The sequence below is a fragment of the Hirundo rustica genome, chromosome 2 (assembly GCF_015227805.2).
Source record: "Hirundo rustica isolate bHirRus1 chromosome 2, bHirRus1.pri.v3, whole genome shotgun sequence".
NCBI lineage: Eukaryota > Metazoa > Chordata > Aves > Passeriformes > Hirundinidae > Hirundo > Hirundo rustica.
Window position 1 is genome coordinate 4463450 of NC_053451.1, and position 25683 is coordinate 4489132.

Here is a 25683-nt window from a genome sequence, read left to right on the forward strand (position 1 = left end):
CAGATCCCGGTGCTCATTGAGTGCCCCAAGCCCTCTGCCAGCCTCCAGTTTTCCCGGGTGCAGGTTATGGTGCCGGTGTGTCCCACGGGAAGTGGGAAAGCGCTGCTGCAAGCTCTGAGCACAGACAGCGGTGGTTCCTGCTGCCTCCATAGAAATCCTGACTGCTGTTCCCTGTTAGCTCAGAGCCTGTTTCGGCGTGCACTGCCTGTAAGCACAAGCTCCTTCAGAAGCTCTCCTGCTGCGCCAGTTGCACAACCACCTTTGCCTTTCGCATGAAAATACCTGCTTGGAATTTCCCTCGGCTTGCTGACTGGACTCCCAGCTACTACACGGCCCCCGAGACCAAGCTTCCATCCTTTCCCTCTTCCTCCTTGCTTCTGAGAACCTCTCTGTTGCGCCGTGTTTTCCCAACCATGCATTTTAAAGAAGTTGCACCAGCTGAGTCATATCTCAAGGCTATTGCTCACTGCGTGCCTGAGCCTCCAGAAGCCTGTGGGGTGCTCTGCTCCTGCCCAGTGCTCCATGGATGCTGGTCCTCGCCCAGATCACTGTGCCACCAGCTTCTCTGCCTTTCTCTGGACACCTCATCACGTCTGCAGGGCCACAGGAAAGGCCACCGTGTGCCATGCTGAGCAGGGCTGTGACAAAGCAAGCCTGCAAAAACACAGGCAGATTATTATTTTTTTTTCCAGCTGTGATGCCAGACACCACCTTACAGTTCTCACGGGATTTAAAATGTAACAGCTTGTGCATCCATTATTTATACCCTAAGGGGAAGCTCTGGAGCACGTTCCTCATCCAACAGTTGCACACGTTTTCTAGAAACCCAGGCTAGCAGAAATCCAGGGCACCTCTTGGGAATAAATATCAACAACACAGGCAACTCTTTGTATTACAGGGAAATATCACCTCCTTTGGTTGGCACCTCATTTGACTTCCCTTGTTGGGCGAGTCTTTAGCCAATTCATCAATACCCCTGCTTTCCAAATGGAGCAGAAACTGATAGGCAGTGATAAGGCTTTCAACCCAAGGCCTTTTTCCTCAGTATTTCCTCAGAGCTCTTCCTTTCCGTGGGAACTCCGCCCAACCTTACAGCTCTCCCGGGTGGCTGGAAGTGCTCTTACCAGCATGGAAACACCTCAGCACCCAGAGTTCACTGTTGACCTCCAGGTCCTTCAGTACTGCGCAGTTTAAAACTGTTCAGTCCTCTGAAGAGGCCAAGCTTCACCCTTCTGGGTATTTTTGCAATGTAGTAAACCTAAATTTTATTTTTTTTAATTGCACTTTTCTTATTCTCAAATTGACAGTCCTCTGTGAAGGACAGTCAATTTGAGAATAAGAATGTTCCCTTTTTGTGTGTATTAAACCTGATTTGGCCACACATAGCCCTTACCTACACTCTCCCTTCCCTGACAGAGCTGAGATCACATTGCCACAGGAAGAGCCCTGACTTCCCTGTTTGCTGTTTAGTAATACAGAGAACACCTGGGACAATATCTGGTCTGCTTACAGCAGAACATTGTTTATCCAGATAGATATGATCAAATTATTCTCTTCTGCTGCTTCCAGAGAGGAAACGGGGTGCTAGGACAACTTAATTTGTCCTGAGGAACATATATTGCACCTTCTTCCTTCTTGCTGTGTATGTTAGAAGTTCAGAACTTTTGTTATCCTTTGTTTTGGAGAGGTCTCTAGTGGCTTGCCACAGGGAGCAAGCAGGATTTTGGTGGTGTGGTTTTTTTTGTTTGTTTTGTTGGGGTTGTTTGTTTGTTTTGTTGTTTTTTGTTTTGTTTTGTTTTTTCAAAAAAGGAGGTAATAGCTTCTATGAGGAGAAGAAAATGTATTTAGACTGATTTTACATTTTTAATGGTTTTGATTGTTTTCTCTTTAGCCTGCATCTCTGTACGTCCTAGAGGAATTGTACAGTGTGCAGTGTTTAGTGTGCAAAAATATGCACTCCTGCAAAAAAATATCCCACCCAACACACTCATTTTGAATTAGTAATAGAAGAGAGAAACATGAGAGAAAAAGGAAAAAAAACAAAAACAAAACCAAAAAAACACCAAGCTCTATTTATACAAGAAAGCATTGCGTGTCCCTTACAACAGCATTTTTTCTTCTGCAAGCTGGTAGAAACTGTGACTAGCAGATAATGCCACATTCATGTTTACTTTGGTTAAATAGAAACACAGGTTTTTTTTCAAAACTCAAGAGCTGGCAGAAGCACAGTAATTGCATACAGACTTTGAAGAGTTTGGGAACTATTTTTCACAGTCAGTGTTGTTGAGTCTGGAAGAGGCTTCTGGAGATCACCCAGCCCAATCCCTCTGCCACGGCAGGGTCACCTTGAGCAGATCACACAAGGAAATGTCCAGGTGGGATTTAAATGTCTCCAGAGAGGGAGAATCCATGGCCTCCGTGGGCAGCTGTTCCAGTGCTCTGGCCCATAAGCACAAAGAAGTTCCTCCTCAAACTGAGTGGAACTTTTTGTGATTTAGTTTGTGGCCATTGCTCCTCATCCCGGCACTGGGCACCACTGAAAAGAGCCTGGCACCATCCTCTTGCCACCCACCTTTGAGGTATTTGCACACACTGACCAGATCCCCTCCCAGTCTTGTCTGCCATAACTTGGCTTTTCCACAGTTTGATTGAGAAGAATGTTTTGGATCACCCACCATGCAAGGATAAGTGTTCTCAGGAAATGTAGGATGGAAAAGCATGGGAATGATGAGCTATTCCAGTGCTGAACGAACACTAAGGAACAATTTCAGTCATGAGACTTCCTGATAACTTTGATACATAAAAAAGCACATAAAATGGAAGCAATCTGTCTTCCCGTCTCTCCCTCCTACCCTTTCACCCGCTTCCTGGAATATATTGGACTATAGGCAAAATTGGTTTAGAGACTGTTACTGTACAGAGGCAAGAGCCAAGGTAACGCTGACCCCCACCCCAACCAACATCAGCTTTCCAAGACCCTCTATTTAAGCAGCTCTGCATAAAATCATCATCTTGTACGTTAGGAAAGTAAACTTGCCTCTACTCGGCTGTGGCACAGTGTGAAATTATGGAAATGACCCACGAATTTTCCCCACACCGCGCTGGGTTTGTGGCCTGGCTGCCGCGGTCCATGGCTCGCCGCGTAGGAGCAGCTTTCTCACCCTCAGGCAGACAGGGCTGCCGCGGTGCCCGTCAGGAGCCCGGGGAGCGCCGGCAGCCACAGGGAAGTGCTGTGCCCCCTCAGGAGCCGGGAGCACCGCGGGAATTAGGACAGGCCGCAGCTGTCCCGGGCAGGGGCTACACGGCGCCATTGGAGCGTTCCTGTGTAGGAGAGAGAAAGTTACTTCCATGGCGGCTCGTTGGTCTAGGGGTATGATTCTCGCTTAGGGTGCGAGAGGTCCCGGGTTCAAATCCCGGACGAGCCCATTTTGGTTTTTTTTTTTTTTTTGTTACTTTCTTCTCCGCTGCAGCGGAGGCTGACAACGGACGGGAGTGACAACGAGACCCACTCGTTCCTTTTCAGTGCAAAAAAAAAAAAAAAAAAAAAAAAAAGGCGTTAAGAGCTCACCGAAAACCGGCCGCTCCTCTTCGTCTCGCACCGGGCGTCGCTACTCCCATTCTTCCCCGGCAGATCCTCGCCTTCCCCATCGCCGGGCGCTGCGGGGCCGCTCCCCGCCCGTCCAGCGGCTGAACCTCGGCACTCCGTGCCGGCTGCGGCGCCGTCCCCGCGCCCCGGTCCCGCTGCGGACGAGCTTCAGACGCAAAAGGGCAGAGGGGCTCCGCGGCGGCAAAATACGAGGCGCTTCCGCACCCCTTTTCCAGCGGGCTCGTCCGGGATTTGAACCCGGGACCTCTCGCACCCGAAGCGAGAATCATACCCCTAGACCAACGAGCCGCTCTGTAGGTGCTTTCCCAGCTCCGCAGTTCAACGTCGTCCGGCCTCGTCCCGACCCGACCGCTACCTCGATGTTTGTGTGGGTCTGTCCTCGCCGACCCCCACCAGCGGCTTTGCCCGGCGCTCGGGAACACACCGCTGCTCCCCCGAACCGCGGCGGCCACGGCCATTTCTCCCAGCTAGCTCCCTCCGTCTCCTCCCCCGGGGTAATCCCTGGCATCGCCCTTCCCCCGGCCCTACGGCTCCGCTCGTTAGCGACGGCTCCGCGTCCCCGCGGGGGGAGCAACGGTCCCCGCGGCGCTTCGCTGCATTCCCCCGCGCTGATCCCGCTCCCGCGCTCATCCGAGGGCCGCAGCAACAACCCAGCCTTCCCATTCCCACTTCCACTCCCATTTCCCTCCCACAGCGGTGGCGCTGGAAGCCGGGCGAGCTCGTTCCCTGGGGATGGAGAGGAATGGGACACCCCGCGCCACCCCCCCGCACCGCCCCCGGCTTTGGTTCGTCCCGGGCCGCGCCGTGCGCTGCGCCCCCTGGCGGTGCGGGGAGGGGGTGGCACGGGGTCCCCCCTCTGTCCGCTCTTCCTCGGGCTTCTTCCATCCCTCCAGGAGGAAACAAAACAACAAAACGCACAGATTTTCGTTTCGCTTTGGTTTTATTCCACCGTTTATTTATTCTGTTTCTCCCCCGGATTTCCATTCCCGCGCTCGGGACACACATACACGTTCTCTACACAGGCACGCATATATCTGCATGTACAGTAAGGCACAACCGCTCACATCCCTGCCGAGAGAAGAAACGGGGCAGCCAAGGATTGCAGCCTGCCCTGGAATACGAGCTAGAGCAAGCAGATTAAAAGGGATTCAAGGGCAACAATGCTCCACGGCACGGCTCAGAAGGGTGTGGAGGTCGTGTTTGCCAACAAGCCCATGATAATTCAGGAGGGCAAGCCGCTGCTGGCTCTCAGTAAGCGTGACCTCAGTCCACGTCACAGGATGGACATTTTGTTCAGCTTCAGGTACTGCTGTCAGGAAACTGGTCAAGTGAGGGTCTGACATTCTGACATTCCCTCAAATACTGCCCAGATTCAAATCGTAGTGACTGCTAGCCCATGACTTTTAGTAGCCCAAGAGTGAATGCAAATCCCGTACAGTACTGAGGAGGGACTGGCTGCCTGAGCTTCACCAATTCAGCCAGGCAACTCCACTGGAAACTCAGCCAGCTAGGACTTCTTTGACCTGCACAAAATTAATTGGCTGTTTCCAGGAAGCTGGGATGCTTTCTATACTGAGTGGCTCTTGGTGGCCAAACAGCAGAAGTTTCAACACAGACTGGATATGGTCCGGAAGTGAGAAAGACTGATGGGCAAGCAGCCCTTCTAAATCTGGACTGCAGCCCGGAGCCAGATAAGAGAACTTGCCCTGCTGACCTACTCAGCACATCTTTTCTTTGCATACCGTCTGCTGATTGTCACTTTCCACCACACTAAAAGCACCCCAAAGCTGAAGCACACAGGACCTACTAGCCTACCACAGGTGGCTGTTTCACAGATCAGCCCCACTTCATAGGGATTTTCCTTTTATATTTTGTATTTATATATTTTTATGATCAATCTTCTAGGAGTTTTCCCCGTGTTCAGGGGGGACATCGTTTGCCATACAGCACATATGGAGAAAACATACTGTTTCCTATTGTTAAAACATTATTTAGTGAAGTTTTAGAACCCAAAGTACTTTAAAAGAAGCGACCAAAAAGGCACCATACGTGTATGTATGTACATAACTGATGAACTTCATCTAAGACCAATGCAGGGGAGAAGAAAATGACATTTTGGAGCAGGATGAAGAAGCAGAAGGACCACGAGTGGTGGTGGCGGTTGGCTCCAGGACGGCTGGTATCAGGTCTCTCAGTCCCCAAATATCACCAAGGAATGCCAGCCATCACCTGAGCTTTGAACGCTGAAGAGATTGCAAAACAGTCTCTTGTTCCAGCCATCCCAAAATATGATGGTGCAAAGCAGGGAGCCAGCAAGTGTCCACTCAGCTCTGTGATGAGTCTGGACCGCAGGGGATTTCTGCATTCTGCTCCTCTCCTGCCACTGAAGGTTTTCCAGCAGCTTCCATCTCGATTGGGTTAGATGGCTCCCATCCACGTGTTAGGTCTCCTCTGCCCTGATTGGGTGTGTCCTTTTGAGAGGGGAAAATAAGTAAGGAAATAATGAAAAACCATCATGGCTCTAAGCAAAGACAGTGCTGGGAAGTCCTGGGGCTACTTTGGAGGTTTCTGTGCTAGGGGGCAAAGGTGAGCTGCAGCCTGAGCACCAGAATCCTTCCTCCAGCTGCTCCTTGCCAAACCAAGGAAGCATTTGAAGAGGAGGTGGTTGAGGTGAGATGAGACACGTCCTCAGGCTTCTCTGGCTATGTTATCAGTGGTTACAGAACACACAAGAAGGTGCATGGAACAAGGCCTGCTTCAGGCAGCAGAAATCCTCTTTTATTTCAGTGGCAAAGGCCCACGCTTGCACACTTTCAGAGCTGACCATGAAACTCCTGTGCCCTGGGTTTGCTGGCAAAGCTGACAAGCTAAACACATAGGGAATATATTTATGTACACATGTACACATGCAACGTGTGCACACATATAAATATTTATATGTAAGGAGTCGTATTGATGTAGTGCATACATGGTTACTGCTGGGGAAATGTGCTTTTTACTGCAAGTACTTTCAGATTGCTTTCAAAACAGCAATGCAGGAGGGTGCCTGGTGAGCAGAGCCTCTCTGTTATACTGTATCCAGAATTGCCTCTTTTCCATCCTCTCTGTAACATCACCCAGGAGGGCTGGTTGTTTTGAGTACCCTGCCTCACAGTCTCTGCAGGCCTGAGATCTGAGGCTTTTGACATGTGGGGAGCAGCAAAACTGCTGTTGTGTTCTGTCAGAGTTGCCTTTTTTGCTAACAGCAAAACCCTCAGGTGCCTGAGGAGCCACCACCACGCTGGCCCATCTTACCTGTGTGTCACAGCTACGCTGTGCCCTGGTCCTGCGTGACTGACACTGAAGGCTCACTGGCAGTCCCTAATCCCCCTGCATCCTGTGCCAGTGCTGCTTCTTCAGTGTCTGATGTTCTCTGTGCGTCTGTGCTCTCACTGCTCTCCTTTGTTTCAGCTTCAGCTCCCTCCTTCTCCTTGTCCCCCTTTCCTTGTTCACAGGCAGCGCTTTGCCGCTCTTCTCCCTGGGGACTGTCACACGTCTCGTTGTTTCCAGAGGGAGGCTGAGGAGAGTTCTCCTCTCCTGGGGCATCATGACACACTTCCTCCTCCTTTGTATTCCCTGTGTTATTCTTGCATGGAGTAATTTCCTCTGCCTGTTTTCCCCCTTTTTCCCCATCTTCTGATCGACTGGATGCTCTCCTTGATGGGGGCTTCTCATCAGACTCTGCCTGTTGCTTCTGCTCTTTGCTCCCTTCTTCTTCATCCTCTGATCTGCTGGATCCCGTGCTCGATGCTGGCTTCTGGTCAGACCCTGCCTGTTTCTTCTGCTCTCTGCTCCCTGTTTCCACCTCCTCTGTCTTGCCGTTGGGCCCAAAGACCTCATCTTCCCTGGCACCATTTTCTGGGGAGGACAAGTTGACCCCTAAATCTTCCCCGTCTCCGTACTCGGACAGAGATCTCCGGAACCTCCGGGAGGGAGGCCTGCGCTTTATGGATCCTCGCGTCCGCACCTGGGAGGCAGGAAGAGCAGACATCGAAGCAGTCAGGGGAGTGGTAATGGAAAGCAGGAAAGCACAGCAGAGGAAAACACCCCCGGATGTAGCAGCCTTTGAGGAAGGAGGCTGTACTCCAGCTGGTGATGGTGAATGCAGGTTATAGCTCCACAGTTTATGCCCGGCGCTCTGGTGACGCCGTGCCCTGTGTGGCTCCCTAAACTGAGCCTCAGCCACTGGAGACGTTCGCTGGCATGTGGCACCAGCTGCTCACAGCACTCTAACAGCAGGCCTGAGGGCTCAGCCTCCTCTTCCTCTTCATCCCCAAGCAATAAGCAAGCCTTGCGGAATGGAGAGTTCCCAGCAGGCGTATCCTACCTTGTTGTAGAACTGCAGCTGGGTGCCTTCTGGGGGCTGATCAAAGCTGACCGGCGTCTCGCTGGGCTGGGACTGAGTCCCTGGGCTGGTGGGCGTTGAGGGAGGCGTGCTGAACGGAGAAACCAGGACCTTCAGCCCAGGGCTTTTGGGAGACGCTCCCGGCAGCAGAGCAGCTGGAGCGAAAGCCAGATTGGCCTGCAACGAAAATCCCCCATGAGGGGCACGTGTGAGGGCAGCGTGTGCTACTCAGGATAACCACACAGGGGAACCCCTGCCCCGCCACATCTCTCAGCTGTCACAAGCCACACACCTCCTGGCTGCGGGTTTCTCCTGGTGACACTGTCAACAAACAAGCCCGGGCAGAGAAGTTATGGCTGGACATTTGTCTTTCCCTGGCAGCTGGAACTCTGGACATGTTCTTTTGTCATCCTGAGGCCTTTTGGGATTTTCCAGTGACCCAGCCAAGCCACCGCGGTCTGCAGTGGCTGAGCTGGCAGAAAATCTGAATGTAGAGCCGGCAGTGGTTCAAGATTTAAACCCTCCCACGTGTGCCCAACTGGAGCTCGCATCTTCCAGCCTGATCTGCAGGTCTTGCAGAATGACTTGTGCCGTTCTGAGAAGACCATGGAAAGCAGCAAGCTTGTGATTAACTGTGGCAAAATATTTCCTGCTGGCCTCTCACTGAGAATCTCTCCCAGGCAAATGTCCTTGGGTGCATCGGGAGGGACAGTGCTATGAATAGGCTCAGGTTGTGGCAGGGTGGCCAGGAGGCTCTGGAATGACACGTGCTGCCAGGACAGGTGGCTGGCAGGGGCAGGGCACTCTGTTTTCAGGCCATCGAGGGCTGAGCTGCCCCCAGCAGCGCACATCAGGCACCACAGACACATAAAAAGGGCAGGAAGTGCTGGGTGTGTTTGTGTGTATCTGCGGGAATCCAGATGAGGGAAGTGCAGTGCGGAGCCTCCAAGCACACACACGGGACAGCCAGAGCCCGGAGCACACACCCCACTGCCAGGATTGTCACTGCCTGTGCTCGAGGCCAGCTCCCCTGTGGAGCTCAGGAGACACAGTGTGAGGGACCATGCTGTCAGGAAAGAGCTGGGGGAAGTCTCAGCCAGAGTTCTCCCTGACTTTCTCTCAAAAGCTGCACTTAAACCTGGGCTCCTGCCCCTGCTCCCTGCTCGAGCACTGCTGCTGCCATGCCTGGCCACTTACTCCACAGGTCCAAATGGTCCTGATCCACGCTTATGGAAACACCTGGGGATCACTGGACTGCTTCTGGTGCCTGTTACCATTATCAGACCGCTCTGCCTTCCTCTTCCTCAGAATCCCAGTGGGTTCCCCCCAGTGAGGCCTCTGCCCTGTTCACCTGGCTGTCACCCCTGGCTCCTGCATCCCCTTCCCCTCTGGCTGCTCTGCAAGGGAAGTAGCTGTGACCAATGCCAAGAGCTTAAATTTGCCGGGGAAGCCACGTGGCTTCTGCCAGGACTTACCTGCAGCTTTTCAATCATGGGTGAGCTTTTCACCTTGACCTTGGGAACGGGGCAAGCATTTGGCGACCGCTTCTGCAAAATAAAATGAAACAGGAGAATGTCACAGTGCAGGAGGTGAAAAAGAGTAAATACAATAAAGGCAGAACACTTGGAAGAGATAAGCAACTGCTGATAGGGAAGCAAATGAAGCTTCATATAGTGTTTCCACACAAAAGTTTCTTTTTCTTCATTCCTGATCCCTTTCTCCTGTTGTCATCTAGCTATCCTGGGGCTAGGTACATGTACCCCTCCTCCGGGGAAAAAAGGCTGCCGTCTGAAGTGTCTGAATTAGGTGATGCATGATGGCTCTGCTCCTACATTGCCCTCAACAAGGTATATAGCCTGTGGCAGAGTTTCCCCTGGTATTATTTCAGGACCAGGCAGATTAAAATTCTACCTTTTAAAGCCTCAATGTTGGCAAGTATTGTGAACTTTCTCTAACGGGGAAAGACTTTCTGCCACCACTTGAGTAACCAAACTAAAGGATATCCAATTAGTATAAGCAGGAAAGGCCTAAATGGCAGGAAAGGTAGAGCTATGAAAATGCTGGAAGCAGTCTGAGAAAGAAAGTGCATTGCTTTGAGAAGGGGCATATTGCTTTTTCCAGAAAAGGAAGGAATCTAACATTTTGAAACTTAATGTTCCTTTGGCATGGAGGCAGCAAGAGCCTGTAGCTCACAGATAAGAAGGACAAAGAGCTACCTGCTTGTTAAGGGCAGGTGACGTGAAATTTGGTGGGTAGACCTCATACCCTGAAATACAGAAGGGACCCAAGAGAGCCTGAGTGTAAAATTTTGTAAGTAGCAGCCAGCTTACTGGGACCTGCTCATTCAAAGGTCCTAAAGAAATATCCTGTGGGTATTGCCAACAAACCCTCTCTTCACTCTGGATTGATTATTCCCTTTTCCTGAGCATGGAAAAATCTCATGAGCAGAACTATTACCCCATTATGTTCAGCAAGCTGCATGGGTGCTCCCTGTTCAAATCTAATGAATACCAGTGGTTCCTGAACAGTGGTAACTGGATGGATCCACCAGCGTCCCGAGGGTGAAAACAGAAGCAGTGGAGATGGGCTGTGCATCCCTGCTGCAGGAGCAGGGAACAGCGTGGAGCTGACTCTGGGTCAGTGCACGTGTGACAGCAGGGGCAGGTTTGCTGCTGCGTGATTGATGGCTTTGGCTGCACAGCCTGACCTCTCTGCCACCTCCAAACTCGTGTCTCAGGAGAGAACAGGTTGCAGAGAGGAAAGACCTTGTCCCCCTGTTAAATTGATACTCACTTGCTCATCATTGTCACTTGTCTCAGTTTTGTGGGGATACAAGGGAAGGGAGCAGGGTGGTTTCCTCCGAGTTGGCTTATGTGGTGGTACCTAAGAGAAGAAAACAACCAACTCAGCAGCAGGGAAATCAGGTTTCTTAAAAAGGAAGTGAAATTCAAGCACCAAAGGGCATGCTGTGTGAGTGACCTGCTGGGGAGGCAGGGCTCAGCCTGCCCAAATGAGTCATCCAAAGGCAGCAAAAGTTGGTACTAGCACGTGGCTGTGCTTGCGGCGTCTAGAGCCCAGTCTTAGTGTGGGAAGAGCGGTTTGTATCTTTTTCTCTGTGCAACAGACACTCTTCTAAGCTGTGGAGGGTGGAGAAGCCTTCCCAGAAACTTTGTCTGCAAAGCATCCTGCTGGAAATCCCTTCCCACTGGAGAGGTTGTTACTGTTCTCTTTCCTGTCATTACCAGCATTTCCTTTCAGTGAGTCTAAGCTGCCCACCTGGTTCACGATTTCCTACTTTATGTCTCATATATTTTCCGGGCAAAAAGGGGAATTCTGATTTTTTTTTTCAAAATTTCAGCCCCATTTGTTTCTCTTGAACGAAGGAAAGCAGTGCACAGGGACAAGACCACAGCAGCAATCTTAAATTTGACTAAGAGACAGATTCTCCAGAGGAGAAGGAACAAGGCAACTTAATGGCAGGGACACTGGTTGCTTCTGAATGTCCTTGGACTCTCAGAACTAGGGGAGAGCTCACTAGGAAGGAAGGGAGGCATAGCACATACGTATTTTTCTGGTCTTGAAGCCAAGCTGTCTCTATTTTTATGCCAGATTTGTAGTCCTCTGTCAAGCTGTTAACACACTTTTCATGTGTTAAAAAAATAATCCAAAGTAACTGGCTAATATTTGGAATCTTGGTTAACATCCACAGTAAAGTGTTTGGATAATGTCATTACCTTCTCACAGGCTGGCATGTGAAAAGTTGGATTACGGCATCTCAGCCCTCGGTACAGCTGGCTGTCTTGGAGGACCTGTGGACCTGATGTCACTTAAATTCTGGAGCTGCTGCATCTCTAAGCAGCCCAGGGCAGCCCTGCCCTGACCCTTGTGTCATGCCAGGAGGCAATAATGTGTCTTTTGGAAACCCCACCGCTCTGCAACCATGAAATGCTGCGCTGTGCCACAGTGGATGTGTCAGAGGCTCCCTGGTTGACAGGATTCCCCTCTGCTGGCGTGGGCCAAGCAAGGGTTAAAGACTGTCCCTCGGGCCGTTAATCTGAAGCCAGCCTGAGAAAGCTGGTGGGGAAGTGACAGATGGCTTGGAGAGAAAAGACAGGAAACTTTGTCCTCCTCTGTCTCTGGAGAAAATTAGTTTCCTTGCACTGTGAGGCCCTTCCATGCTGCCCTGGCTTGGGAGCAGCAGAGGTCTGCAGATAACACAACAGAGGTCTGGGAACTTTCTGCCTTCTGAAGGTTGAGAGACTTAGTGCAATTAAATCCCGTACCTTCAAAAGAGGAAATTACTGTAAGGGGATGGATGGAGTGGTGTGCTGGCGACTGGAGAGGGAAAAAACAGTGCTTGGGAAAAGATTGGCTATTCCCATCCTGGGAGTGCTGACCTCTGATAGATGATGGCATGCCAGCCCTGCAGGGCAGAGGTCACCATTGCATCCAGCCAAGGACAGGAGGGGTGACAGGGAGGATACCCTTAGGCCAGGCTGGGATCAAGATCTGAGTGGCAGAAGGGAGCAGTTCAGTTTCAAAAGGTGCCTGAAAAGGGCCACCGGCAAACATGCTTCTAAAAGAAAAAGGCATAATGATACAGGAGGCTCTCTGAAAATGTCAACCTCCTTTCACAAATAACCCTGATTTCCTTTCTTCCTAAGAGAGGTATTCTAGTGTTTTGTTTAGCTGGAGGAAGTCAGCGAGTGAGGCAGTGCTTGTGGGATTTCATTAAAATAAAGTTTCAGCGTGATAGAGATAGGCACAGAATCTGAAATACTATTGGGAAAAGGCAATGAAGGTGAGTAAAGAGGCAGCTTTCTCTGAGACCTACACAGAAATAATAACCTGGAAGAAACCTCCTTTTTGCGAACGAGGTGCTGATGACCTGCCACTGGCTCCTACGCTGCATCATCTGTTGTTTGTTTCTTTTCCCACTAATATCGGCTATTTCGTTATTCATTGCTGCTGTCTGCCCACAAAAGCCAGCCCAACGAGGACATGCATGCACCGCTGTCTGCTGCTGTTGGGTCAATCTGTGCTGTCTTGGTTAGTGTCTGTCCCAAAACACTCATCCACCACTCAGCAACACAGGGAAGATACAGCCACAGCCTGCACTGCACGAGGAGATGAATCCTCTGTGCAGATCCAAAATCAAGGTGGATTCATGCCCAGATCACTGATGTTCCAGCTGGGAGAGACAAGTGATTAACTTCCCACTCGATTTCCTGCTGGTGGCTGCAGAGCACCTTACCTCTTTTCCAGGGACATTGGCTGCTTGCTCTTTGAACTTCCCTGCTAGCTGAGCCACTGAGGGTGATGCTGACTTGTCCACCTCTGAGTTGGTCTCTGCTGGCCTGTTCTGACAAACCAGGAACAAGAAGTTGTGAGTGAAGGTTGGGAAAAGCAAGCCTGTGTATGCGTTACAAAGTTCAAGAGTAAGCAGAAGATTCTCACATCTGGCATCAATCAGCCAGCCTGAGAGCAAGAAGTTTTGGAAGACAGGATTTAGCAGCATTCGCAAATAGCCCAGAAAATCAGTACTTCATGCAGAGCCTTTCAGCTCCAGCTGAAGAGCCTACACTCCCCTTTTCAATGGAAGCAAACCAGGTGTCTCAAGCCAAGTGTCTGTTCCACTTGCAGTGGGCAGATGGAGCAGGCAGTAATGTACATTCCCATACACACCCTCAGCCCTCTCATACCCTTGTTACTGCCCTGGTCACCATCAGCTTTGCTTTTCCAGTGGTTCTGCTGTGAGAAGCCATTCCCAGTCCTCACAGCAAGCCAACATCTGCTTGGAGATGTGTCCCTTGCCGTTCTGCTTTTTTTTCTCAGTGACATACTGAGGCGGGTGCAGGGGGGGAAGGAGGAAATACCAGTGCTGAGAGAAGCTTCCACTCCCCTGGGTCCACAGCAGGCTGAGAAGCAGAAGGTTTGTGCTGGAGTCTGGATGATGCAGCTCTTCCCACATGACACTGCCCTGGCGTCATCCCACATTTACCTGGTTTTCTTTGCTGTGTGACTATTGAGCAGGGCGAGTAGAAAGCCTTGAAATCAAAGCTGATGAAAGGAAACCTTTGTTCTTCACCTCCAGTAGGTGATGCCGGGGAAGCCAAACCGGAGGAACTGAGAATTACTAACCAACAATTGTCATTCCAACCAGGAATAACAATCCTGATTTTGTTAGAGGTGAAGAAACCAGGGTACGAACCAACCGTAAGGAGCCTCACACCCCACAGCTCCCTGTAGCACCACCACACTTCTCACCCCACTGCCTCAATGCCCTTTCTGCTTCTCCGTTTTTGTCTGCACCGTGGAAAAAGGCCTTTCCTTTTCTCAGAAAGCTGTAAATAAATGCTCCCAATAAATGTTATCTTCTTTTCTTCCCAGGCCCACAAGCCCCTGAACGTGTCTGCCATTCCCTGTTAAATTTCCCATACACTTTGGAATAGCTTTCCTGAATCCAAGGAAGTCATATCAAGCTGTCTCGTCCCGGTGACCTTCACGCACCTTCCCCTCATCTCTTCACCTTCCATTGGAGTAATTACAGGCAGGGAAAGTGGCAGGTAATGGAATGGAAGAAGGAGTGAGGTAAGCAGATCAGCAGGGCAACCTGCTGCACATGAAAAACGATGGCTGGGCTAAGTGGGGAGGGACGCCGGTCGCAAGATGCAGGCTGCGTCTCCCTGCTGTGAAGGGAGGGCAGGCTGGAAAGAGGAAGGAGCGAAGAATGAACCTGGAGAATGCAGGATGGACTGGGAGGCTGGCTCATCATACCAGCCCCCAGCACACCCGGGCATGGCAGAATGGACACCTGAAGCCAGGAATCAGTTGAAACGAAGCAGCTGCAAGCGCGCTGTCTGTGGCAGAAAGGCTGCCTCCCTCATAGTCCATTTTTCTCCAAGAGCTTCTCTGACAGCCCTCTGCCTTTACCCAGAAGAGACGCTGAACTTCCTCTTGGCCTCTCTGACCTCTTGTTTTCGGGGTGAATTTTTCCTTTCTTTCTTTTTCTTTTTAATTTCAGTCTGAGAACACAGCTGCCTTTCTTTGATCCGAGCTGGGAGGCCGGCACGCTTCCATGGGTGTCCTGCGCTGGCGGCTCCTGCGGGCGCGGGGCGCGGGGCCGGGGCGCAGGAAGCACTGCACATGCCATTCTAAGATTAGCACCACTAGCCCACGGGGCTGTGTCCTCCAGAATCTGCCAGCTGCAGACTCTCCCATTACGGAAAATAAAGAAGGGGAAAGGATCCTTACTCAGATCCCTTCTTACACCGCCGTGCTGTATCCAGCTTTTTCACAACTTTTTTTTCTGCCCCCAGTTGATGTGCCGGCCTCTGTGTCTTCTGGTCAAGGGAAAGCGCTGTATTTGGGTGCAAAAAGTTCCCTTCCTTGCACTGCAAGGAGAGAACACCATTCCTCTGACTTCCAGGAGCTGGGCTGGCAGTCTGCCTCCTCCTTCCCAACCCTGTGAGGAAGGTAGGAAGCCTCATTTAATCCCTTTGAACCCAGAGCGTGTACCAGCCCTCATCCTCTTCCACACCTAAGACTAAGACATCTGCTTCTCTCCTGCCCCACAATATTAATTATGCAATCTTTGCTATTCCTGGTCACGTTTCCCACCGTGGCAAAATAACCCACCACTACTTTTCTAAATGGTGATGAGAAGCGGCTCTGTTCCTTTTCTCTCTGTCTCTTTTTTTTTTTTTTTCCCCAATAATGGTGAAATTACTCAGACACGATTTTTGTGCTTTTTACAGCCAACTGCTGATTCTTTTCATTTTCAGTCAGTCTGCATGGGCTAAAACCATTGAGCTAAGGTTAAAGGCTTAGTCCATCAGTAATTTGGTGACTGCTACTCTGAGGTCTTTTACTGTTCCATAAAAATAAGTGTCTAAGCATCGTATATTCTGAAAAAAATGTCAGACAGAGCTGTAAACAGGAATTGAATTGTCCCATCAATGTAAGCATGGCACTGTCTGCAAAAAAAGGAAGTGCAACTACCAAGTTCTCTGTGAGGAGTTTCTTTCGCTTTTCTCTTCCAAGTAAGCATACAAAATTGAGTATATTTGAGAACAGTTTTCAAAACCATGTTTCTTCATCTGCTTTTAAAACAGAGCCTGGCCCCTGTTAGCAGCACTGGAGAAGAAAGTTCTGCTTTTATCTGTGTCTGAAGTACAAATGTGCCAGTTTGAGCCTCCAAAACCTCTCCTTCCTCACGCATCAGAGCCCTTGCCTCTATTGCGAGAGCAAAACTGCCCCCCAACCCCTGACTCTGCAGATTGTGTGAAGGCAGGCCACTGCTTTTGGCACAGATCCTGCTCCTCCCACAGGCTGCCTGCGTCTGTTGGATCCCCACAGACATGACCTGCTCCACTAGATCCCCACAGAAATGTCCCATCATGTACCTGATTTGACTGCTGAAAAGAGGAAAGTTCTACTGGCTGTCATACAGTGGAGCGTTTTGGCTAAATACCAGCTGAATAACAGCAGGGGTCTGTACGTCCCTGATCTCCTTCCGTCCCCTACAAATCTTCTGAGTTGCCTGCTTTTGCAGGGGGGACATTTTGGCCAGATGGGTCACCTTTTAGCTGAGAAGCAACACCTCCACAGCATCTTGCAAGGCTGGAGTGCTCAGCAGCTATGAAATCGGTGATGGTTGCACAATTTTTGGTACTGGTCCTGTGCAACTATCAGCCCAATTCTCATGCAGCTGCATCGAGACATAGTTTTGAGGCCAGTCCCTGATCTCCATGTCCCTCCTTTGTTTCAAAAAAACTTCACAGGAATGATTCCCTGCAGCCTGTTCTCACGCCAGTCCGTCATGCCAGATCCTGTGCTCACACAAGCGCTGCAAAGCTCCCCTGTGACTCTCATGGGGATCTTTTCTAGGATTGCTGCACACACCGTCTACCTCAGCAACAGCAAATACGGCAAAAACCATGACAGATATAATGTCTCAGAGGCAGATACAATAAGGCATCCAAGGCTCAGGGCTAATGTCTTGATTTCAGATCCAGAAAGGGTGATATTCAGCACCCAGTGCTGCACCATGAGAAGGGAGTTGTCGGTATGCTAGAGGAAAACAAGAGAGTGTCAGTGTTTTTGGGGCACAGTTTCATAAGGCCTTGGTTTCAGACAGCTTGTGTTTCCAACCACTCGTTCTCCCCTGACCTTTCCTTTCCCCCTTCCCCCCTCCCCTGCACCCATGTGAGTCTGTGAGGCTGTGCTGTAAACTGGATCACTGAAATGATCTGGGCTTAAAATACACCCCTTAACTCTTTACAGGGTTATTTTTAACCCGGGTCATTTCAGCCTTGGAGTTCACAGCACGGCCCAACACGTGCTCGCCCTGCTGTAGTGGAAAGGGATGGAGAGGGGGCAGGGGCAGCCTAAAGCACAGAGGGGAGGACTTCCCTTTAACTGCTCCAGCCAGAGCCTGAGGAAACGACATCCCTATGTGTTCTCCTGGGCTGATGAGAGAGAAAAATCCTATTTTTGCATGCCTGCTGGTAAAGGCTGGTCTGGTCTGTGGCACTGGCGTCTCACCCTGCAGCGTGTTGCCACCCACCTGAGGCACAGCCAAGTCCAGGCCATGACCTGTGAGCCACCACAGGGAGCATGTCACTGGTAAGAAGTTGCCATAAAACATCCATAAATACCGTGTCAGCCAGCCCCAGCAGTTCTGCGTCAAATAACAGAGCCACAAGCGGAAGCACGTTCTCTCTGCTGCATGGCAGAGGTCAAGCTCTACACCTGTAGGACCTGCTCAGCTAAGGAAGGGATGGGGATGCATCCGTGGGGAGGAAACTCCTGAAGTCAAAACAAACCATCATCATGCTCTGCCCAGAGGCCAGCAACTGGGAAGTTGTGGTTTCGCTGGGATCAAAGCACCAATCCCGATCAAGGCGCTGGATTTCAGGAGGGAACTGAGGCTCCTGCAGACCCCTGCTTCCCTGCCTGGCTCAGCTCTCTGAAGGAAAAACATCCTGCACAGAGCCTCCCCAGGACTGACCCTTCTCATTTTTCAGTGAGGTATCTGCAGCATTTGAGGAGCCAGCCAGCCGCAGCCCTTGTCTGCACAGGAAAGCTTATACCAAACTGAGCTAACTCTCCCAGCCTGCAGGGCACAATACAGCCTTGATCTGATCGAGGTGCTGCTCCTCTGCCCGACTGAACTCATTTGCAACCGGCTTGGCTGAAAGGAGCTGTTCTCAAGCTCTCAAGCGCCCGACTCCGACACAGAAAGCGGCATTTGGGGAATGACACCGCAAGCTGCACCAGGGAATCCGGCTCCTTTCAGGGCTCCCCAGGAGCTGGAGGGCTGAATGTCTGCTCCTCCTCTTCCCCAAAAAGGCTCCCCTGCAGAGCTGGGGTTTGATGAGCTGGAGATGTCCTGCACATCTCAGACCAAGCAATGGAGAAGCAATGACAGTACAGGGGTAACGATTTCCATCGGCAAGGGCCAGTCCCTTCTCCCTGTCCCATCTTTTATTCAACCACAGAGGGCAGCTGGAGGCAAAAGGTCACTGAATGAAGTGAAGCCACACAGGGCACGATCTAAGGTACGCTTCCTGTTTATCTGCAGAGGACACGAACTTCTGCTCTGGAAAGCGCACCACAAATGCATCTCAGTTATTTCAGCTCTTGCATTTTTTTTAAGTGCAGATAAGATTAGATGGGCAGCTCATAAGGAGCTCCTCTTTAAATCAACTAAAAAAGCTCAAGAATAGTTTTTAATTAGGATTGGACCCATGCTGCTGAATGGAAAAACCTCTCTTATATGTAGTTTTTAGTTTCATTCACAGTAATCTCTCTGCATGTGACATTTAGACGAATCCCAGCTTGCACCCTCCTGCCAACATAACCTGAACCGATTTGAACTTTATCTGTACCCATGCGAGCACATCAGTGGCATCGGGATCGCACTGAAAGGGGAACATTGTTTGCACTGAGCAGGGAGAGGCACATAAGCAGGGTATATTTAAAACACAAACTGCCCCAAAAGAGCAAACTGAAAGACGAGAGGGTGGGAAAGCACCTGAATCACAGCCTGAGGAATCGGGCAGCACAAAGCAGGAGATGCCGCCACCCACAAGCTGAGCCTGCCTGTTCTCGCAGTGACCCACAACAGCACAAACACAGCCTGCACACAGATTGCCCAGGAAGTGGGTGGGCTCACACTGCCCTTGGCCCCTGTTTTACATCCCTAGAAGGAAATCTCACGATGCTTGTTCCGACTGGAGCTCAGCACCACGCTGGGCCCCTGGCTCAAGAAGCAACACATCTCAAGATGTAAGCCCTGAATAAACAAAACTCTTCTTCCTACACTGACCCCTCTTCATCCCAGCAAAGCATCCTTCTTCCCACCTCCCTCTTTACTCTTCTTCACAAATCATTCTCACTGGAGACCTTCCAGCTCTCTGTTTCAGGAGGGATTTATGTGATTTATTCACTCACTTGGCGTCTTATCTGGCAAGGAAGCTGCTCCTTGTCTCATTGTAGTAAATTTTAATTATTGGCAGAAGCCCCAGCTGGAAGTGGCTGCAGCTGTGGCTCTGTGATACCTCATAGCCAGTCCTGTCCATCATTGTGTCAGTCTAGCCTGTAGCACCTTGGGAGGTGAGGCCAAGGCTCCTACCTGCCTTTCCTACCATTTGCTGTGCAGCAGGGGTGGTATTTACTGCGCTGCGCTCCACCAGAGCAAAAGCTGCCCTGTGAGCTGTGCAGAGGTGTCTGCACCCTGTGCAGAGGTGTCTGCACCTTCCTCTGGTGGGGCTCTAGCCCTGAGAACTTCGTGAGCATTTAGAGCATTACCACAGTTACTTTCCAGGAGAGGACAAGACAAGAGTATCTTGCAGGTCTTTCAAATGTATCCTAAACACTAACAATAACAACAACAACAACTCTGCTTCTATCTTTCCGCAATGTTTTCTTTGATCAGCCTTTATCAGATGGTAAACACCTCCATTTCACAATCCCAATGGGAATTTTGTGAGCTTTATGAATGGCAGCATGCACAGAGTCCTCATCCTTTTCCCCCAGGCTTCCATCAGATGGCTGAGCAAAAAGGAACAACTGGTTTTCAGAGTGCCATGGGCCCCTCGCTGCTAGGATGCAGCAGTGAAGCATAATAAATAGAAAGCTGAGCAAAGACAGTAAGATTTCCACTTGAAAGATACAAGAAGAATTCTGAGGCTGATATCTATCCATAAAATCCAGTTATGAAGGAGCGTGAGGGTTTGTTGAGGAGTATAATGATGACCCCAGCACGCTCTGCAGAATCCTTGGCTGTCACTTGCCAGGACTGGCATTTTTCGAAAGTTGTGCCAACAGGTTTCTAGTTTGACTTGTAACAAAATGACTTAATGTCCCATATGACACCGTGCACAACTGTGCAGAGCCATTGCATGTCCAAGACAAAGCTTTATCTACATTGTGAAGCCTCAGCCAGTGCAGAGGAAGCCTCCACATCTGGTTGATGTCACACGCAACAGATTCGTTCTTGCAGCTTTGGGGAAAGCAATCTGTGAATTATATTGTGAATATATTATATTGTGAATATATTATATTGCGAATTATATTGTGCTGGAGTTTGGGCTCCAGATTTCTGAATACACTGCGAAGACAACAGGACCTCAGATTAAGTTTGGGACCAGTCTGAGCTCCTGGCCCCAAAGATGGGTTTTAGACTCCTCTGATGCAGCCACACATATCTCTACACAGCTGTAGATTGTGGTTTACTTGAGACAAGGGAGTGCTCGTTAACTGAGAAATGTCAAAAAAGTAAATAAATACTGGACATGGAAGATTTGGAGGCAGTGAGGAGGAGGTAAGGAGTCCTGCTTACACGTGCTGCCTTCAAGGCAGTCAGTGTTGTTAGAACCCAGAGATCCCTAGCAGCTCTCCTCAGTTCCCTCTGCAAACAGCAGCTCTCACAGCAGCCCTAACAAAGATTCAACTAAAACTCCTGAAATGCAAGTGGCAGGAAAACAGGTCAGGTCTTCTCTTGAACTCCTCCTTTTTGATACATTTTCAGCGGGGAGCAAGCTTCTTGCCTGAGGGTAAATCCCTGCTGGCCTTTCTCTTAGAGTCTATTGAGTAAGTTAGCCACAAGAACAACTCAGAAGTATGACATTCCTTCTCAGAGTGGCACCCAGGTCAACGCTTATCCCAGCAGAGATAAATGAATTTAGGATGAGTGTGTGCCTGACCTCTACTGCAAGGCTATTGCACAGCTATCATGAGGGTGATGAGGAGGAAGGAGCTCTGACTATAACCCAGGGCAGAATTGTATGAGGAACGTGGATTACCAGGGATTGTTTGTTTTTAAGAGAAAGGGCAGAAAAAAAATCCCACTTTACATAAAATATGGAAAAATATGTAACACTTCCCTGAGTTTGGAAAGAGTTTGCTTTAGGGCAACATTTTTCTCAAGACTTGCAGTGATCTGGTCTTGATTTTCTCATTCTGAGAGTTCCCTTGTGAAGTGCTGCCATCTTGGCACTCGGGGTCAAGCACTGCCCAAAGGGCAACGTGAGGATATTCCAGCTCAGCAGCTCTCATCCAGAAGACTGCCAGAAAATCTCTGAAATGCCTCACGTGGAAACTACAGAGGGTCAGATCTGCCAAATTTAAAGGCTCACCGAAGCAAGATTTGGGAATGGGGTAGAAGCCGACAAGTAGCCCGAAACTAGTAAAGGGACAAATGTTTCTCAAAGGAAGAAACTCTGTGTTGAACTCTTCCACTACACTGTAAATAAATGGTTTGTGCACTCCCAGCCTTGCCTACTCAAAGTAGAGGGGAAACTCCTGATGGTTTTCCATGGTTCAGTGGTTTGAGGTACCCAGGTCTATTTGTCCCGATGAGCGTGTCCCTGCGCGTGCTGGGCCATGGGGACCGCTGGGTGGTGGCTGGAATGGGATGCTGTGGTGTCAGCAGAGCCAGGCAATGCCAGGCAGGAGGAGACAGGCAGAGGAGAGCAGCCAGAGCCAGACACGCAGGAGAGGAGCCGTGTCCTTCACAACAGAATTATAGGAAACATCTGTAGACATCGGGAAATGCTATGTGGCGAATAAACTATCTACCTTCTGTTTCAGAGAGTGACTACAAGGAAAACGAAATGAGATAATCATTATTTTAAAATGAGATAATCATTATTTTAAGCAAGTTGTTTTTTCCTTTGTGCCATGGTACGCAGCTCTCAGGAGTGCCCAGCCTGTGCTTGCCAAGCTCTGTCTGGAGAGAGGTTAGCAGAAGCAACAAGAGTCACTCTGATAGGCACAAGGGAGATCCTGAGTCTCCCTTTTGGTAATGAGAATATTTGGCAATTGCCTGGTGCCTACATGGTCCCAACACAGCATGGGCTGATTAATTTCAGCAGCATTACCTGTTGAGAGGCCAGTGTATGGGCTTGTGCACTTTAATGCCTGTATAGCTACTGCTGACTACACCCCAGAACTGGTCCTGAGGCAAGACAGGGTTTCATCTCGTCAGGAGAGCACTCAGGTGACCAGGCTGGTGTGTGAGCTCTCCTCTGCTCCAGCAAACCTTGAATTCTTTGCTACCTGTCGGCACGGCTTTAACAAGCAGGCTGGCAAGTGCTTGCCCTAAACCCTGGATGAAAACCCATCCCCTCCTGGGGAGATCAGGAGTTTGAAGCCCACACTCTCAGAGAACAGGACAGAGCCCAGGCTTCCTGAGCAAGTGTCTTATTGCATCTGGCTGCCAAGAGGGGTTTGATCCAGCACCACCATTACCAAAAGAGGCAGCGAACTGCGGCACCTGGTCCCTGCCGGGCAGGGTGCCTGTGCAGGGGCAGCATGTGTGAAACCTCAGCCTGTACCCTACAGAGATACAGGCAGCTCTTGGCTCTGCTGTGCCCCTGGCAGGAAAAGGTATCCGGCTATTCAGCCACGGCTCTCCATGCAGGGGATGGCAAACCAGCTAAAATCGGTCATTTAAATAAATTATTTTGTGTGTGTTCTTAGTGGTCTGGGAATCCGTGACTGAGGTGACCGCAGAAACCTCCAGCAAAACATGGGTGCCACTGTTTCCTTTTCTGTAATAAATGCTTTCTGTGAGATGCCTGATCCTGCTTGCTTGCGTCTGCCATGCTCAGAGTATTCTAATGGGGAAGGGAGGGGTGGGAAGAGATGAGGATGTGGGACGGGGGAATGTAATAGGGACCCGGGGACAGGTCAAGCAGGGCAAATCCAGGCTCGTGCAGAAGCAGCATCCCAGGCACCGGTTAAATTTTAATGTAGAGCAGGAGGGTGCCCAGTGAACTACAGGATCAGGCAGTGGCTGCAAGATGTGGATTGCAGCCTTTCCATTCTGAACTAGTCCTGTAGTTGACCTACGACAAGATAATTCCCCTCAACTACTCATCCAGGAAAGAATTTTAGTCCAGCAACTAAAATGAGATTTGGTCCCAGAAGCCAGAACGCCCAAGAGGAAAGACACAAAAGGTACTCAAGAAAGGACAAGGTGACTCCTGTTGCAGGGAGAAGACAGGAGGTTGGGAGGAGAGGTGGGAAGGTGAAATGAAAGGCTGTTAAGTACCAGTGAGACCTGAGGGGGAGAGGCTGTGGGACACAGAGTAAAAAGAGATCACGATCGTCAGGGTTATTTGGTTTGTAAGATACATACCAACATTTGCCTGCAGACAGTGACAAGGCAGAAACGGGAGGACTAGGCAGAGAGGCAAAACCTACATTGCCAGCCAGGCCAGCCGCCTACAGACAAGGAGACCGGGGTGTCCAAGAGAGCAGGGAAGACTTTCAAGCTTCATTAAGGAGTCCAATCAATTCAAGGAGAAACAGCCTCCGCCTTTCCTGTGGAAGGGCCCTGCGTCTGCACTTGCCTCACGACGAGCCCGGCACAGCTGCTCGCAGACAGGCCGAGCAGCCAACGTGGAAATAATTTCAAGCAGCAGGAAAAGGATCGTGGATAAAGCTGATATGTGGCTGGATGCGGTCATCCCCAGCCACACAAGTGGAAAAAGAGGGAAAAGCAGAGAGGCTGTGCCCACACAGGCAGCGTGGCAGCCTTTCCCTGAAGCGGCACAACTTCAGAAACGCACCCAAACTGGGTTTTAAGCCCAGACATACCACACAGGGTTCTCCCTCCGACCCCTTGGGGTGCACTGTTGTCTCTGTTCAGAGGCTGAGGTATCTAAGATGATACAGCTTCAAGAAATAAAGAAAGAACTACAGAAGGATTGAAAAGCTGGGAGTTTACTGTGTGGCTACTGTAGGTGGAAATGCATTGCAAACCATTTAACTACAGCTCTACCACTGGGCTCAGCCATCAGTAACTTTAAGCACTGAGACACCAAAATGAAGTAGTTTAACTCAGATCTCTACAACTACTAAGTCTGACTACACTAGGAGACTAGACTAATATACCTCTTCCCTTTACGAAGCCCTGGAAACTCAGTGTCTTGCTATTTCCTTCAAGTTAATATACTTGTTTTAAAAATACTGGCTGTATTTATCTGGAACAAACCATTAAAAAAAAAAAAAAAAAAAAAAAAGGTGGGCTTTTTGCCTTTTTGGCCTTAAAAGAACAGTGTTGATGTTGCAGACCTCTTCCCTTGCTCCAAGTGAACACCAGGGACACCTCTGAAGCAATTGTCCATCAAGTTTACCATATCTCTGAGGAAATATTTTGGGGAAAATAAATGCTGCTTAAATGGGAGTGCTATCAGGAAGCCGGAACCTTGCAGCAGATAAACCGAGCATTCCTATTAATTGAGGTTATGAAAATTCAGACAGGGATGCTGAAAATAAAGTCTCATACTCTGGAATGCCCTGCCAAGTAACAGCCCTCAGCTCCTCACTTAAGGAAGGCCACAATGAAGGAGGCCAGTGGGAATGTAATGGGAGGAAATGGCCACAAGTTGCCCCAGGAGAGGTTTAAATGGGATATTAGGAAAAATTTCTTCACTGAAAGGGTTGTTCAAGCACTGGAACAGGTTCCCAGGGAAGTGAAGGAGCCACCATCCCAAAGGATGTGTATGTGTAGCACGCAGGGGTATGTGTTAGTGGTGGACTTGGCAGGGCTGGGTTAATGGTTGGACTTGTTGATCTCACAGAACTCTTCCAATCTAGATGATTCTGTGATTTACTTGGCAGCAGGACTTCAGTGTCCTCTGAGAGCTGATGCACCACCTTCTTAACTAATTGAAGATCCCCATCTCCTTCAAGCAGCACCACTTTTCATTTCTCCAAAATTAAATTAGGCGATCACCTACACAGTTTTCAGCTTAGTTCAGGAAGACATCTAGATTTTCTGGTATGTCAGGCAGGATACAGATATAAAGTCCTGTCATGAACTCCTTCTCTCCATCTGATGGGAGCCCTCTAGCAGTAAATACTGTCTGAAAGCTTGGTGATACAACCAGACATGAGCCACAGCAGATATCTAAATTGCAGATAATATGCTTGAAAGGGATTGAGGAGGGGGGGCAAAATGGGTTATTTCTCAGAAATTATCCATTGAATAAATAAGTTGATGAGGTTGTGTTGTTTTAAGAATCCACAGACACTCCCAATGTGGAATTGCTCCGCCGGAGCCAAGGGCTGATCTGCACCCTGGCAGGGTGATGCTGGTGTCCTGATCTACAGCTGACACCAGCTGTTAGCAAGATGTTGGTCTGGCTGGCCTGGAGAGCATTGCTTCCCGTGTGTC

The 25683-nt window shown here is 49.9% G+C and overlaps 1 protein-coding gene and 2 non-coding genes across 4 annotated transcripts in view; 1 reads left to right on the plus strand and 2 right to left on the minus strand.

Annotated features, from left to right (window-relative positions):
- Positions 1-3353: 3353 nt before the first annotated feature.
- Positions 3354-3425, plus strand: TRNAP-AGG (transfer RNA proline (anticodon AGG)). Its single transcript has one exon. It is a non-coding gene; the product is annotated as a tRNA-Pro (tRNA).
- Positions 3426-3823: 398 nt separating this feature from the next.
- TRNAP-CGG (transfer RNA proline (anticodon CGG)) lies at positions 3824-3895 on the minus strand. The gene has a single exon. It is a non-coding gene; the product is annotated as a tRNA-Pro (tRNA).
- Positions 3896-4532: 637 nt separating this feature from the next.
- The window catches only part of RCSD1 (RCSD domain containing 1), a 30113-nt gene continuing 8962 nt past the window's right edge, over positions 4533-25683 (minus strand). The window contains exons 2-7 of one of the 2 annotated variants that reach the window (XM_040056639.2): positions 13246-13353; positions 10785-10874; positions 9467-9538; positions 7974-8168; positions 6902-7613; positions 4533-6078 (exon numbers count right to left, since the gene is read on the minus strand). In XM_040056639.2, the coding sequence (XP_039912573.1) occupies positions 6915-7613; positions 7974-8168; positions 9467-9538; positions 10785-10874; positions 13246-13353 (1164 nt within the window). In that variant the 3' untranslated portion in view covers positions 4533-6078; positions 6902-6914. The remainder of the gene's footprint in view (positions 6079-6901; positions 7614-7973; positions 8169-9466; positions 9539-10784; positions 10875-13245; positions 13354-25683) is intronic. The other variant, XM_040056640.2, reaches the window with a different exon arrangement.